General features: G+C 45.3%; 1 protein-coding gene across 1 annotated transcript; it reads left to right on the top strand.

The window, feature by feature from the left end:
- The first annotated feature begins 1730 nt into the window (after positions 1–1730).
- Positions 1731–15122, top strand: trak2 (trafficking protein, kinesin binding 2). The gene is made up of 16 exons (XM_070855490.1): positions 1731–1869; positions 2603–2788; positions 5970–6029; positions 6701–6777; positions 6872–6988; positions 7074–7292; positions 7468–7546; positions 7661–7791; positions 8208–8282; positions 8443–8580; positions 10075–10154; positions 10277–10417; positions 10504–10802; positions 11459–11983; positions 12088–12205; positions 12288–15122. Exons 1-16 carry the CDS (start codon positions 1815–1817, stop codon positions 13078–13080), a joined length of 3093 nt encoding a protein of 1030 aa, XP_070711591.1. The 5' UTR covers positions 1731–1814; the 3' UTR covers positions 13081–15122.
- Positions 15123–15187: the final 65 nt, after the last annotated feature.

Genomic DNA, 15187 nt, shown 5'->3' with positions numbered 1-15187 from the left:
TAATATTTGAGCTCAGTCAGTTTGAATCAGAAGCCCCGGCTGTATCACAAACAAGAGGCTGTCTGGCCTGACAGTGTTAGTCATGAGATGACTCACAGGCACTCGGTCAAGATTGCTGTTGGCATTCGCAAATCAGGGAGAAGAAGAAGCATCTGAACTCTGTTGCTATGATGAATTTGAACTTAATGGATGCAGCACTGCTCATACTGATGTCAAGAGTTGGTAAAGATAATTAATAAATGCAATATTTTATGCATAGAATTACTCCTAATGTAAATGTTAATATTATAATTCCATTATCAGCCTTGTTTAAAGTACCAGCACCACTCCCCTTAAAATGATACTTATGCCGATAGAATCCTTCACTTGATACCTTGTTTCCATGTTTGATGAGGTGCTTTGTCATGTTACTCGCATTCCCAGTTTTCCTTTACATAATTCTTCTGCATTTTATGCATTTATTTTTATAAAATGCCAAAGCTTGCAGCATAGCCATTGGTGGCATCTTTCCACGCTGACATACACCGAGCTCGACCTCACCACCACACACTGTGTGGACATGCCAATGACCCAATTACACACTGCATTAAATGGAAGAATGCTTGCAGTGATTGGCTGAAAGCGGTCTGTGTACAAAAAGGATGAATTACAGGACTGTAGTGTCTTCTACTATTACTACTTGTAATAACCCAGTACTTGTTGGTACTAGGTTATTTTGGTCAGCCCTAGTCAACACCAGTGTCATTAATAAGCCAGTACAGTATATCTGCCAGGCCTGTAATGGTAAACTGCACATTTAGGATGTAGTGTTGCATGCCTCACAGTAATCTTCTTTTATGGAGCAAACCGCTTCAGCGTTACGTAAGCAGAGGATGAATGTTGCCCAAGGACTACTGATACACACACGCACACACACACCCTCACACTGATGTGCATGTAGTATGTCTGCACGCAGAGGCCAAGCAGTAAGGCCAGTGAGGCAGATGGTAGGATGTATGACCATGCACACTATCCTCTTAGTGAAGCAGAAATTCATGGCGTTGTCCTATAAACCTCCAGTAACACAGCAGCACAATAACACACATCCTCTCTTTCATTTTCTCAACTCTCTACTGGGAGCTCAGCCCTTTAAGAGAGTGCATCCTGCTTCTCATTCCTCCAGAGATAGGCAACAGGATGTGGGAGGGATTAGTCTCACCCGTCGGCCCTCTATTAGAACAATATGTGGCACATAAGAAGGAAACGAAAATACATTAGAGTAACAGCAGCTGGCATGCTTTGTGTAAATCTGAATATTTCTTTTCGTGAATGCTTAATGAGGGACTTTGTATCCAACTAAAAACACCTGACTGATGTAGCTTGAATAGTTCGAAGGGCACATAAGATCTGTCAGATCCAAAGGAAGATGCCAGACATTCACAGCAAGCACTGCGGGAGCAATGTTGTTTCATTTGACTTTAAATGTCATCAACCAGGAAGGAAAGCGAACGGAGGGAAATGATGAATGTTGTCAGCAGCCCGGAGTCAGAGATGCTCCATGTACGCACACACGGATGATCAGCAACACAATAACTCCACCCCCAACTGATTTTAGGAACTGATTTTGGCGAAGTTATTATACTTCACTGGCTCTAATTTGGCTTGTAAACTTGAGCAAAGGCAGTGTTAACTAAAACACCCTTCTCTCCTCAGGTAAAGGTGTGTGGACACCACCCATCAGTGCGGAAACAGAATGTGATGTCACAGCGGCTGCGGTTTTCTGTCCAGCTTTGTGTTTGGGAGTGGGGGACCCCCTCCTGCTCCACGGACAGGACATGTTTGAAGCCAAACCGCGGGCGGTGGAGAAGAAAGAGTCGAGCACTGAGACAGGTAGTGTGTTTAGGCTGTGCACAGCTGTGTCATGTACCAAAATGGATGTTAATGCTACAGTACTTTCTCCTTCTCATAGGATGCAGTAATGGCAAGTGCGAGCGTACACTGCCAATGTCATGCTGCCTCGGAGTACAGTATGCTCCGTCTTTGGGCTCGATGCTATAGTTAGTCCCATCTGTCCCAGTAAACCACATATTTACTCAAGTGGAAGGACATTGGCTTATACAGTGCCTGAGCTAAGAATACACACACACACACACATTCAAATGCTTCATCAGCCCACAATCGCTCTCAAAACACATTCACTGCTGCACTGCTTCGACAAAATAAAAGCATCCCTGATCATTCATTTTTTACTTGATATTTTCATCGTGATGCTCGATAACACGATAAAGCCTCGACCTGTTTTTAATAGAATGTGTCGGCAGTGTTATAGCTGGTTACGGCCTCCATCAGCTGAATAATCACAGTGATAAACACTGCTACTATGAATGATATCAGCCAGTCAATAAACTGGTTGATCAAATTAACTTAATTATTCTAAAAACACTTTATCAAGTAAACTTTTTTCACTTTTCAGCCTCATAATGATTTGTTTATGATTTTTCAGACAAAATAATACATCATGTTGGGCATTAATGATCATGTTGGAGATTTGACAGTTGAGACCATATCTTTAAAAGCGATCATTAGATGCTGGATTATATTTTGTGTGTGCTCTAACCCCCAGATGAGGGGCTGGGCAGCAGCGGAAAGAACTACGGCTCTGGCTCGCTGGGCTCAGGTTCGGCCGGCTCGGTCTACCTGTCAGACAGCCAGGACTGGGCCATCTCTCCAAGCTGCTCTCCAGACGAGGGCCCCGGCCAGCACAACGCCATCTCCCCCATGCTGGCCGAGGAGACGTTCCGCTACATGAGTAAGTGTGTGTGTGTTCAGCGTGGTACAGACAAATCTTTGCTTTTGCTTTTCTGTTTATGTGTCTCTCTGCCTACTTTTATTTTGATGGGTCAAGCCTGAGGCAACGTCTTTGAGCAGATGGTGTGTTTGTGGGACACGTGAGGGATGCATTTTATACCGCGCACATCCTCTTCAATTAAAATCACAGGGATTTACTGTGGATATTGTTTGGCACAGGGTTGTTATTGTGTCTGTTTGTCTTTGCTTGTGTGTACCAGGCCGCTCTGACTCTGTGTGTGTGTGTGTGTGTGTGTGAGAGCGAGCGAGAGAGAGAGAGAGAGAGAGACAGTGAGCAAGAGGAATCCAGTGATCCAGCCAGAGTCAAGTGTAGTTGAGTGCAAAGCCAAGCCACAGTCACGGGACACAGAGTGATGAGGGGGGAGGTGGGTTGAGCGGGAGGGGGGGGGGGTGCAGAGTGGAGTGATAGAGGATGCAGACGGGACAGTGGAGAGATGAGTCGAGCCATGCCGGTTTTAAACATCCACAATGAGGAGGTTTACGATAACTTCGCCATGGAAGGTGAGCGGCGGCGTTGGCGTTCGTTTGTGTGTGAGACAGAGAGAGACGTGAGCCGACGTTACTGCAGAAGCAGCTTCGGTAATGTCTGCAAGGTCAGGCCGAACGTGACAACGAGGAGGAGGAGGAGGAGGAGGAGGAGGAGGAGGAGGAGGAGGAGCAGCAGGGGGAGAAAGTGTGCATAAACTGTACTGTATGTATACAGCCATCTTTGTGAGAACCAGCTTGAGTTTTAGACCATGTAAAGTTAGAGTTGGGGTTACGCATTTAGTTGTGATGGGTAAGACTAGGGTAGGGGCTGGGAAATCTGTTATAATGAGGATTCTCAACAAGTATAGAAGTACAAGGTTGTGTATGTACATAAAAGCCGCGAGAGACAGGAAGTCTGAATGAATGCTCGTGTGTTTACATTCGAACAAGTTGCGGCATGCGGGAACAGCCGGATAGACGTGACTTCCTCTCCGCGTTTTTCTCACACATGCACAGTATGCAACACACATTTCCTCTCGACCTCTTTGACCTGACCTGAGCACATACAGAAGAACAGAACAGAAGATGGCAGCACAGTGGCTGCAGAACGCTTTTGTTTACATGATCTTGTATGTGATGTGTGTTTTAGGTTGTATGTGCATGTGCTTGTTAACTGCACATGTGAGACGAGGGGTACAGTAGGGGAGTCTCGGTTTCATATTCCTCCTCGGTGAAAACATTTGCTCCACTTCTGCAGTGTTAAATCAGACGCGGCCTATTAATAGTGCCTGATGCACTCGCAGAAGCGCGGCATGTTAATATGCCCCCTGGTTGTCCTAAAGCACCCATATGTATGTGCAGACAATGTGTTAGACAATGCTGACAATGTTTAAATAAATAGCTTAAATATTTGAATACAAGCATCTCCTGTATCAAGTGCCCCATTTTTGTGTCATGTTGTGAAATTGGATGAGGGAGCTGTCTGACTCAGACTTGGCCAAAATGCTGTTTGAACAGCAGAAACCTTAGACTCTTACAACTCTGTTTAAATGCACATGCAAAGCGTTTTGGAGTTGTAATGCAGTGAATCCTTTTTATATTTCATTGTTCAAGAAGTATAAAATACATTTAGAAATATTTGCAAATATCACTGTATTTCAATCAAATTATGTCTCATGGGAGTTAAATAATGTCCCCTATTGTTCAGTGAAAGTAGTCACTGGTTTGTGATCTAATTGTATTCTATATAATGAGCATGTAGTTTTGTTACAGTAAAGAAATGAGTCAGGCAACTCCTAATGCTTTCTCGCCTTAGAAACTCACACCTGAAATGTGTGGATCCAACCTCACACACACATCGGCAACACAGGTGGAAGGTCTATGGACATCAGCTACATCAGAGTATAACACAAAAACATTATTGAAATTGATAGCAATGCTTGTCTCTGTCTCTGTCTCTGTGCAATGTGTGGATCAGACTGGACCTTCCTCTCTAATGTGTCAAACGAACAAAGTGCCAAAGGTCCCACCCAAGCATGAGCCAAAAGGGCCGTTGTGTTTCTTAGCAAGTCACCCATTGACCGTTGCCCTCTGTGTGAGTTTGCAAAGAGTCCATGAAGCAGTATCAAACTGAAAGTGATCATTTTACATCTCACTGAACTTTGCAGTGAAGCAGTTTATTGTGGCCATAGTTCAGTCTCTGTCTCTCTACAAGTGAAAACAAGCCACATTAATGTATCACTGTGTGTGTGTGCAGTGTGTGACTGCGTTTGGAGTCATATCAAGTTTGGTAGATCATGGTCGAACTGGACCACGGACATAGTTTATACACACTCTTCCCAGCAGGTTAAGGGATATGTGTGTGTGAGACAAGCACATTTGGCATCAGATGTACAGTAACATGAGAGATCATATGCATTGTGTATGCGCAGTCTCTGTCTTCCTGTGTGGAACAAAGATAGCTCTGTTGGGCAGAGGTTATTTTTATCTGTCTCATGTTGGAGGGGTGTGCAGTGTCCAGATCCAGAGGTCACCGTGGGCCTCAGATTACTGGACGACAGCTCTTATCCATTTGAGCAGCTGCTTCACTCTCTAGCACTGCTTAGTGCATTTAATTCCTGCTGAAATGTAGATTGTTTCATCACACTAAATGTACGAAAGAGCTTAGAGGAGAGATAAATGGAGCTACAAAGATGTGCAGCATTGTATAATGACAGATAAACCAGTCATCAGTGTGTGAATATTAAAAATATTGGGGTTTTTTTAGCCGAATAGAGCTACATTTGGTCACAGAGTCTGGAGTCTGTCCTCAGTCTGTTAGTAAAAGGCGATGTTTCAATGATTAGAGTTACCACTTTTCTTTAAACAGGTGGAAGGGGGAGCGGTGCAGCGCTGGTGACACCCACTCAGGTGCTAAAAGCGGACCAAACTAATTGATGTGTAGATTCTCTGACTCTCAACAAACTAATGTTTCTATTTGAAGTTGATTTATTGAAGCTTCAGCTTTCATCCTCAGCCCGTCACTTTTCTCTATGTCTTGCCTCTCTTTGCTGCTCCTTTCCTTCTTTCTCTTGGTCCCATTCATCTTAAAACAAGCTGGTTGCTTGTTCATCTTTTGAATTCTCCCTTCTTTTCTCTCTCCTTTTTCTCACTAGCGTATCTTGCTTTGGAGCCCTCTTCTTATTCCCACCCCCGCTCTCAGAGCCTCTCCAAAGGTATCCTTCTCTCTCTATCTGCCTGTTCTGCTCTGCGACTTCTTCATTTAGCTCCAGTGTAACAGAGGGGGGCTTCAGTCCACAATGTGGCTCAGACAGTTGCACTTAAACTTGGATCTGGAACCACTCCATAGCCACAGATCTGGAGCCCCTCTCTGCTTTTTGCATGTAGATGACATCAGACAAGTGATTTGTGTAGCAATTGTCTAGACAGCTTGTAGTACTGTAGCACTGTATAGTGTGTGTGCAGCCTGTTTATGTCTCTATAGAGCTACTGTGGCTTCATTATTCAGACCACTAGCAACCACATTGCCATGTTGTGGAGCTGTATCATTAAATGCCATCTGTGGTGTTTCACCAGTATGCCTGACACATTTTAACCACTCTAGTTCATGATTGGCTGCTGATGCCAGCATGCAGAGATGGTACAATGCAGCTACAGTAAATACGCAGATTTTGTGGCTGCTCACGTTGCTTGTGGTCATAACATTTTATTAGGCAGTAAATTAAGGTGGCATGCTACAGAGTCCACCAGTTTGGAATATTTTTACTGTTTTTTGTGGACTTCACTGAATGCACATTTGCATGCACATGCTACAATGTGCAGAATAGATTGCATGTGTGTGTGTTTGCTCGTGTGTCTTCTAAAAGTAACATTTTCATCTCGTCAGTCCTCAGTGCTGATCGTGTGGAGCAGATGACAAAAACTTACAATGACATGGAAGTGGTCACACACCTTTTGGCAGAGGTAGGTGTCCCCTTACTTGCAACAATTTGTTTTCGATGAATAAGAAGCTTCTAATCAGCTGATTGACACTGGCTGCTCTACTCTCATTGGACAGCGGGACAGAGACTTGGAGCTGGCAGCTCGGATCGGTCAGTCACTGCTGCAGAGGAACCACCTGCTGCAGGAACGCAACGAGGCAGTAGAGGAGCAGCTGGCACAGGCCCTTGACCAGGTAGCTTACGTTTGGTAGTTCTGGTGTTAGGAGGTTAGGAAGATGACACAATGATCATTCAACTCAAACTATCTGCATCGGACAGGTTAATCAGCTGCAGCATGAGCTCAGTAAGAAGGACGAGTTGCTGCGGATGGTGGCCAGCGCCTCGGAGGAGAGCGAGACTGACTCCAGCGTGTCCACGCCGCTGCGGCAGCCTCAGCCACCAGGCGCAACCACCGCTGCCGCAGCACTAAGCCAGCTGGAGTCTCTGCAGAGCAAACTGCAAGAGCTGGAGGAGGAGAACCTCACTCTGAGGTCTGAGGTACGAGGTGTACACAGCAAAGACAAGGTTATAGTGGAGACAGTGGAGCAGAAAATAACAGGAAGTGAAATGGACATGTGGACCCACACTTTAAGAAGTTAGTATAATTACCGATGCCAATTACCAGTATGATGTTGGAAGTGCTGACTGGTTCCTCTTAACATCTCCATTCCAGGCATGTCAACTGAAGAGAGACACCATCACCTACGAAGAGAAGGAGCAGCAGCTGGTGAATGACTGTGTGAAGGAGCTCCGTGAGTGAGATGCACATGTGCACACTGTTACACTCAAAAGACACAGTCCGATGTCTGGAAAGCTCATTTTAACTTTGGTCTGCGTGTGTTTTTGTTTGTGTGTTGCGACTCTAGGTGAGTCCAACAGCCAGATGGTGTCTCTGACAGATGAACTGTCTCAGAAGAACGAGGAGCTGCTCAGACACCAGGAGGAAATCGCTCAGTTGCTTTCCCAGATAGTTGAGCTGCAACACAGAGTGAAGGAGGTGGGAAGACTAAAGTACTGATACAGATTATGTCCTGTACAGACCAGAGGTGTGGACTTGAGTCACATGACAAAGAAAATGTAAATTTACACTGTTACTCTGTTTAAAGACTTAAAATAACATTAAATTTGAAGGGTGAAGGTTGCTTAATGATTTGTTTAGGACTCAAAATACTGAGTTAGTAATTGGACTTGACTTGGGATACAGATACCATTTGCAAATGGAGGTTTGGGCACACATCATTATCACTGGTCAAGTCAAACAGTGAATTTTTTTAATAGCAGATATCAAATTTCATGACAGCTGGACCATGTATCATGGTTAAACTGCATGTGTGGACAGTTTGTAGTATAAGAGTGTGTAGTGTGTGCCTGTCTTTAAATGTTTACAGTATGTTGTGTGTTGTTTCAATGCAGCTGGCTCTGGAGAAGGAGGAGCTGAGGATCCACCTGCAGCATTCTAAAGAGGCTCAGAGACAACTCACAGCAGAGGTCCAATCTCACACACACAAACACACACACACACTGATTTCATTTAAACTGGTCGCAGATTAAACTAAATCTCAGATGTTTAGGTTTGTCACTTTAACACACATGATGCTGCATACAGAGACAACGTCATTTAAATAACTGCTTTGTGTGTGTGCTGCAGCTGAACGAGCTAGCGGAGAGGAATGCGGAGTGTGTAGAGATGCTCCATGAGTCCCAGGAGGAGATCAAAGAGCTTCGCAGTAAAAACACTCCCTCTGCTGGGATGCGAAGGCACCTTTCCTACGGCCTCTACCCCATGGTGAGAGAGACACACTGAACTTTATGTAGCAGCACGGAGACGAACGTGCTGAGACACAAAGCCACAACACAGTTCGTTAAATGTCAGTACCAAATGCACCAAAAACATAAATCGAATGCAAAACATCAAGAGCTATGAGCCTGTCGATACAGTATACAGTGGGGCAAAAAAGTATTTAGTCAGCCACCAATTGAGATGATGAGAAAGATGAGAAAGGCCTAATTTTCACCATAGGTACACTTTAACTATGAGAGACAGAATGAGAAAAAAAAAAATCCAGAAAATCACATTGTCTGATTTTTAAAGAATTTATTTGCAAATTATGGTGGAAAATAAGTATTTGGTCAATAACAAAAGTTCATCTCAGTACTTTGTTATATACCCTTTGTTGGCAATGACAGAGGTCAAACGTTTTCTGTAAGTCTTCACAAGGTTTTCACACACTGTTGCTGGTATTTTGGCCCATTCCTCCATGCAGGTCTCCTCTAGAGCAGTGATGTTTTGGGGCTTTCTCCTCCAAACACGACAAGTTGAGTTTTTACCAAAAAGTTCTATTTTGGTTTCATCTGACCATATGACGTTCTCCCAATCCTCTTCTGGATCATCCAAATGCTCTCTAGCAAACTTCAGACGGGCCTGGACATGTACTGGCTTAAGCAGGGGGACACGTCTGGCACTGCAGGATTTGAGTCCCTGGCGGCGTAGTGTGTTACCGATGGTAGCCTTTGTTACTTTGGTCACAGCTCTCTGCAGGTCATTCACTAGGTCCCCCCGTGTGGTTCTGGGATTTTTGCTCACCGTTCTTGTGATCATTTTGACCCCACGGGGTGAGATCTTGCGTGGAGCCCCAGATCGAGGGAGATTATCAGTGGTCTTATATGTCTTCCATTTTCTAATAATTGCTCCCACAGTTGATTTCTTCACACCAAGCTGCTTACCTATTGCAGATTCAGTCTTCCCAGTCTGGTGCAGGTCTACAATTTTGTTTCTGGTGTCCTTTGACAGCTCTTTGGTCTTGGCCATAGTGGAGTTTGGAGTGTGACTGTTTGAGGTTGTGGACAGGTGTCTTTTATACAGGTAACGAGTGGAGGACAGAGGAGCCTCTTAAAGAAGAAGTTACAGGTCTGTGAGAGCCAGAAATCTTGCTTGTTTGTAGGAGACCAAATATTTATTTTACCGAGGAATTTACCAATTAATTCATTAAAAATCCTACAATGTGATTTCCTGGATTCTTTCCCTCCATTCTGTCTCTCATAGTTGAAGTGTACCTATGATGAAAATTACAGGCCTCTCTCATCTTTTTAAGTGGGAGAACTTGCACAATTGGTGGCTGACTAAATACTTTTTTGCCCCAATGTACGTGAATTTACTGACAGATTTAAATTTTTTTCAAGGTACCCTTGAGGTTTTGAACACTAATAGCACAGTGGGTCCCCATTTTTTTTGTAACAAAACTCCAAAGGGCATCTTTTTCTCAATTTTGTGTGTGTGCAGGACTCTCTGGCAGCAGAGATCGAGGGCACCATGAGGAGAGAGCTCAGTGTAGAGGAAGAGACCGCCTTTGAGGACCAAAGGTCAGAAACTTCACCTCTGTAGAGACTGACTGGTGGCTGGTTGCATTTTCTACTAGCCTACACTATCTTGTCAATTAGTGGACGGATCTGGTCTCTGAGCTTTTGAACTCTTCTCCTTGCAGAATATCTCAGAAGCGAGTCTTCCAAACAGTCCGCTCCATCAACGCTACAGCATCGCGGGCGGCTTCGGCCACCCCTCCCATCCCCGGCTCTGGTCAAAGCTCTCTGGTGATGACTGCACAGCCCTTCCACTCCACTCAGAGGTACCCTACAAAGAACGCTGACCTCCTGTCTTGCATTTTAATTTAAGTTTGGATCCTTTCAGCTCAATAAAAGTGTGTGTTTGCAGTGAGGAGGTGCGACTAGGCCAGCCCGGCTGTCCAGGAAGCAACGACCTGACCCGAGCTTTACACCGCTTGTCGCTGCGACGACAGAACTTCCTGTGCGAGCGTCAGTTCTTCCAGGCCGAGCGCGAGAAGAAGCTGCAGGCACTGGCAGCGGCGGACACAGACAGTGAGGGCACCGGGTGCAGCTCCCCAATGGGCAGCGTGTACTCCTCCTTCTCCAACCTGTCAGAGCTGTCCTTCAGCTCCAGCCTTTTCAAGACCTTCCTGCCCGAGAAGCTTCAGATCGTCAAGCCCATGGAAGGTAAAGAGTTAATTTATCTGTCCAGCTGTGTGTGGAAACCTCCCAGGACAGTCGCAAAGTGGAGCAGCTGTCAAAAGATTGATGTGAAACTGATTAAATTTGAACTATGAAGCCAGAGATGTCAGATGGAGTTTACATGCTGCAGTGCTTGAATGTAGAACACCACTTTAATGGCGTTTCTCAGTTAGATACAGCAATTTCAGGCTCTGTCACATCAGCTGCAGATCAGTTTCTAGTGAAAAGTGAGCAGAATTATTAGTGACATTTCTTGATTCAGTGAGCTGCACAGTGACTGGCTGGCTCCCTCTGGCTAATGGAAATACCCAGATTGGTGCAGCTCCAGGGAAAGGCCCTTTCCTACACTTGCAGACAAAGTAGGAAACAAATGTATTGTGAATTTGTAATCCGAATCGTTTGGTCAATGAAATATTTTATACATGTGTATAAAGAAACGTCTTGTTTTATTCAACCCACAGGTTAAAACCCCCAATAGAGTCTGCTTACTATCACAGGAGGCTAAGAAAACCATCAAGTGTTCACAATTAAGAAGCTGGCAGCAGTGAAATTTTAGGCATGAATTAATTGTTGCCCATTAAGGTGTTGGTTATTTTGTTATTGATACATCCTACTGTAACATCCTGATATTTCTTTGTCAGGCTCCCTGACACTGCATCACTGGCAGCAGCTGGCAAAACCACACCTGGCCACCATCCTGGACCCCCACCCCGGGGTGGTGACCAAAGGCTTCTGCCCAATGGCTCAGGATGCTGTGTACCGCCTGTCTGACATGGAGGAGGATGAGGAGGGTGAAGAGCAGAAAGAGATCGGTGCCCTGGAGAAGGGAGCGACAGAGCGGGGTAAGGCAGAGGAGGACGATGAAGAGGAGGAAGGCGGGATCACCTTCAAAGTGTGCTTTTCATCCACGCCAGAGGAGAGGAAAGACAGAAAGCATTCGGTGTCGCCTCTCCCTGTCCCACCTCTCTCCCCCTCCCTGCCGACATCACCTGGGACACCTGCTACATCGTCCTCAGTCAGATCAGACCTCTGCCTGACCCCCGCACCCCATCATGTCACTGAGAAAGCCAGCTTATCATCTCAGCCCATTCCAGGAGCCTGTACAACAACGGTCCAATCACAAAGTCAGATTTACACCTCAACAGCAACAACAGCATCTTCATCAGGTGAATATACTTGACTGACTGCATGCAGTGAGGAGTTACTGCTCTTTCTACTCATTACCAGTAACGTTTGTAACTCGCCAGTAACACTGTTTTCCTCCCAACAGGACTTGTTGTGTGTTCAGTCCAAAATCCAGGAAAGTGTCAGAGCTCCACTTTCTCCACCTACACCTTCACCACCTGTTGCATCCTGCATCCCAGTGACATCACACAGGTCACCCAAAGGTAAGTCCTCTAGTGTTAGTGTGAGAAGATGAAAAGGTCATTATTTTGTCTTTTTTCACCTTGTCTCTATCTTTGTTTTCAGTTGTCAGTCGTCCCTCTTGGCCAACACACCCAGCTCCATGAGGACAGGTCCCAACACCCCTGTGACCCCTTGCAGACTGAGTCTGGGTGACTCTTTTCCCCCTCGACGCCCCCCTGCTCCCCCCAGTGGTCTTGCGAAGCTGGTCTTGGAGAAGGGTATTTCTGCACAAGTCTCAACTGACACCCCCCCTTCATCCCCAAAACCTACACCCCGGCAGCCCCTCTTCCGCCTCCTCCCAAGCACACCACCTAACTCCCCCTCCCACTCCCCTGCTCCCTCCCCGGTGCCCATGGAGTCCCGCCAGCATTCAGCTGACAATTTCCTAGCTTCACGGCCAGCAGAGCTTTTTCTCCAGGACGTTTACGGCTTGAATCTGGGCCGTGCCCCTCACCCAGACCTACCAAGCCCTTCCCAGGACACCCCAGCACTTGTCCCGTCCCCAAAGTCTGGCAGAGCCAGGCCTGACCCAGTCAACGTCGGCCTAGTGGAGCGGCTGCGGCGGCTGGGGTTCACCAAGGTTCTCCAGGGTTCAGAGTCTGAAGCTTCTGTGCCACGCCAGGATTCTGCTACTTTTGTGTCAGCAGGTGGAGGAAGCCTATTGGACGGCCTGAGGCGCAACCAGAGCCTCCCGGCCATGATTGGTGCCCGAGCAGGGAAGTCGGCCAGTAACCCTGCACCTCCTCCTCACCCCACCTCCCTGGCCCTCCCCCCACCAACCTGGGGAAACCTCAAAGAACAGCGCCGACATCTTGCCTCTGTCTCCCACACCCCGCCAACTTCAACCAAACGCTGAGGGGAAGAGATGAATGGACCGGGAGGGCACACAGTCCAGAACGTGAACCCCTTCCTTAACACCTCCATCCTCTTCTTCCTCCCCAAATGTCTCCTCCTTTCTGCCTTTTGGACAAGGGAGTCAGGGCATCCAGTGGGCAGAACAATCCCTCCTTTTTACCACTTAATTTTAAAGCACAATTTAACTAAACTGACTGTTTTTAGCGATACCGCAGTGTCTATGTGTGTAGATGTTTGCCATGATGCTAGTTATTGAGGCCTTAGCTTGCCTCTGAGTGGGTTATTCAGCTCCCGGTACCTCCTCAGTTGTGTATGAATCTTAATTAGGTTCGCTAAGTTTTCCTGTGAGGCTCTGGATGTTCAGATACAGGTAGAGGAGGCGGAGAAAGGACAACATGTAAGTGGAAGAAGGTTTGTGGATGTAGATTAGTGAAGTACAAGAGTTAAGATGAAGGTGCTGGAGGGGAGAGTGTTTTTTGCATGTTTATTTATGTTGGAAGAGAAAGTAAGTGAAAGGTAAAGAGAGAAAGACTGAGCATCCAGAGTCTTGTCAGTTTAAGGGCTTATTCTGTAGTGAATTGGAAAAGCTTTAGTCAGTAATAAAACCGCATCATTTGCAAAGAAATGTTTTATGGTCAGAAGAGAAGGGAATCAACATGCTTTTACTACTTGAGGACTAGATAACTTTAAGTGCTAGCTGGCTCAACAGCACACTGCCAAGCTCATGTTGTAGTCAGACCATGTTATTTACATGCCAGTATTAATAGTAGTATGATTTTTACAGTGGTCCATTGTTGCACGGATGTCTGGTGACCGTCCATGTGCCGTGCCCCTTTTCAGCATCCGCATGACATGTCAAAAGCGACCTTGCCAACAGGTCCCAGCATGCACCTGGCCTTTTCCTTCAGGTCCTGCATTTTCTGTAGTTTTTTTTTTTTTTTTTTTTTTTTTTAAAATGGTACAGTATGAGGCCTTATGTGGATGCCAGCTGATTTGTGTTAAGCCATGTTTGTATAAATTAGTTGCACTCGGTGGGATTTGGAGGTTGAGTTTGTTAATTTGAGGATCACATTTCACCACCGCCTTGAGCCTTTTTAAAAAGACAAAATAAACCCAGGAATTTTCTTTATCTCTGGCTCATGAGGCGTTCAAGTCTGTTAAGAGGGAAAAACCACTTGACACATTATTTTAGTTGTTTATCACATCCAGGTTTATTACATGTGGTTATTTTCTGTGTTTAAAGTGTGTCCACATCATCTCAATGACATATAAGGTTCACACACTGGCCATCAGGTGGGAGCACTCCTGTAGAAAAGCATATGAAAGTTCACCCCTCATACTACTTTCACATAATATAATGTCTAGATAAAAGGAAGCGTAGGGCTGTGTGCTTGACCCCTTTGACCCTTCAACATTCAGTGCTACATTCATCACTCCAACCAGACCCTCCCACTCAGCTACTGCACTTTTACTTTTTTATTTACCTTTGTTTTACCGACATCACTATTTGAAGTATATAGATTCTAACATATTAATGAGAAGATTTAGCATAATGTGTGCCTGTTGTAACAATGTCAGCTAACATTTTGACATAAGATTTTAATATATAGTATGCAGCTTTTTTGATATTATTTTTTTGCTTTCCTCATGTAGACGCCCACAGAAGGGAATCCAGATCAGGCCAAAGTGTTATTTTATTTTTGAATACTCTGGCTTACATGTATCTATACGTGATGCATTTTGTGCTGATTAGCTATAACATACTTAACAAAGGAAGAAGATCTTCAGGTTAATCTTTTATGTTTGTAGGAATTGGAGATGAGAGGGTAGAAGGCACATCCAGACTTTTCATACCTTTTTAGGTTTGTTGTATTTGTCTTAACCACTGTTTCCTAGTGAAGCAGAGGGTTCAGGTTTGTCTTTCTTTGGCTGAAGCTTAATATGTCCTGTGACTTCGTCATGCTTCCCCTCATGATCCTCTGTAAACTACTCATGGCTATTATTCAGTTGCCTCTTTTTGTAAAATAAAGCACTGGAAACAAAGCGGCTGACTTACTGACTGCTTTATTATTACTCATACTGGATGGAAGAGTTTGTGCAGGAAGATG

This window comes from Pempheris klunzingeri, chromosome 24 (genome assembly GCF_042242105.1).
Source record: "Pempheris klunzingeri isolate RE-2024b chromosome 24, fPemKlu1.hap1, whole genome shotgun sequence".
NCBI classification, from domain to species: domain Eukaryota; kingdom Metazoa; phylum Chordata; class Actinopteri; order Acropomatiformes; family Pempheridae; genus Pempheris; species Pempheris klunzingeri.
This window is presented reverse-complemented; position numbering and strand designations above follow the sequence as displayed.

What these genes read in the sequence shown, in the direction of transcription:
- trak2 (XM_070855490.1), top strand. Translation starts at nt 1,815, where the DNA reads ATGTTTGAAGCCAAACCGCGGGCGGTGGAGAAGAAAGAGTCGAGCACT. An exon ending in TGGCACAGGCCCTTGACCAG is followed by an intron (nt 6,989 to 7,073) that starts GTAGCTTACGTT and finishes TGCATCGGACAG; the next exon opens with GTTAATCAGCTGCAGCATGA. An exon ending in TGCAACACAGAGTGAAGGAG is followed by an intron (nt 7,792 to 8,207) that starts GTGGGAAGACTA and finishes GTTTCAATGCAG; the next exon opens with CTGGCTCTGGAGAAGGAGGA.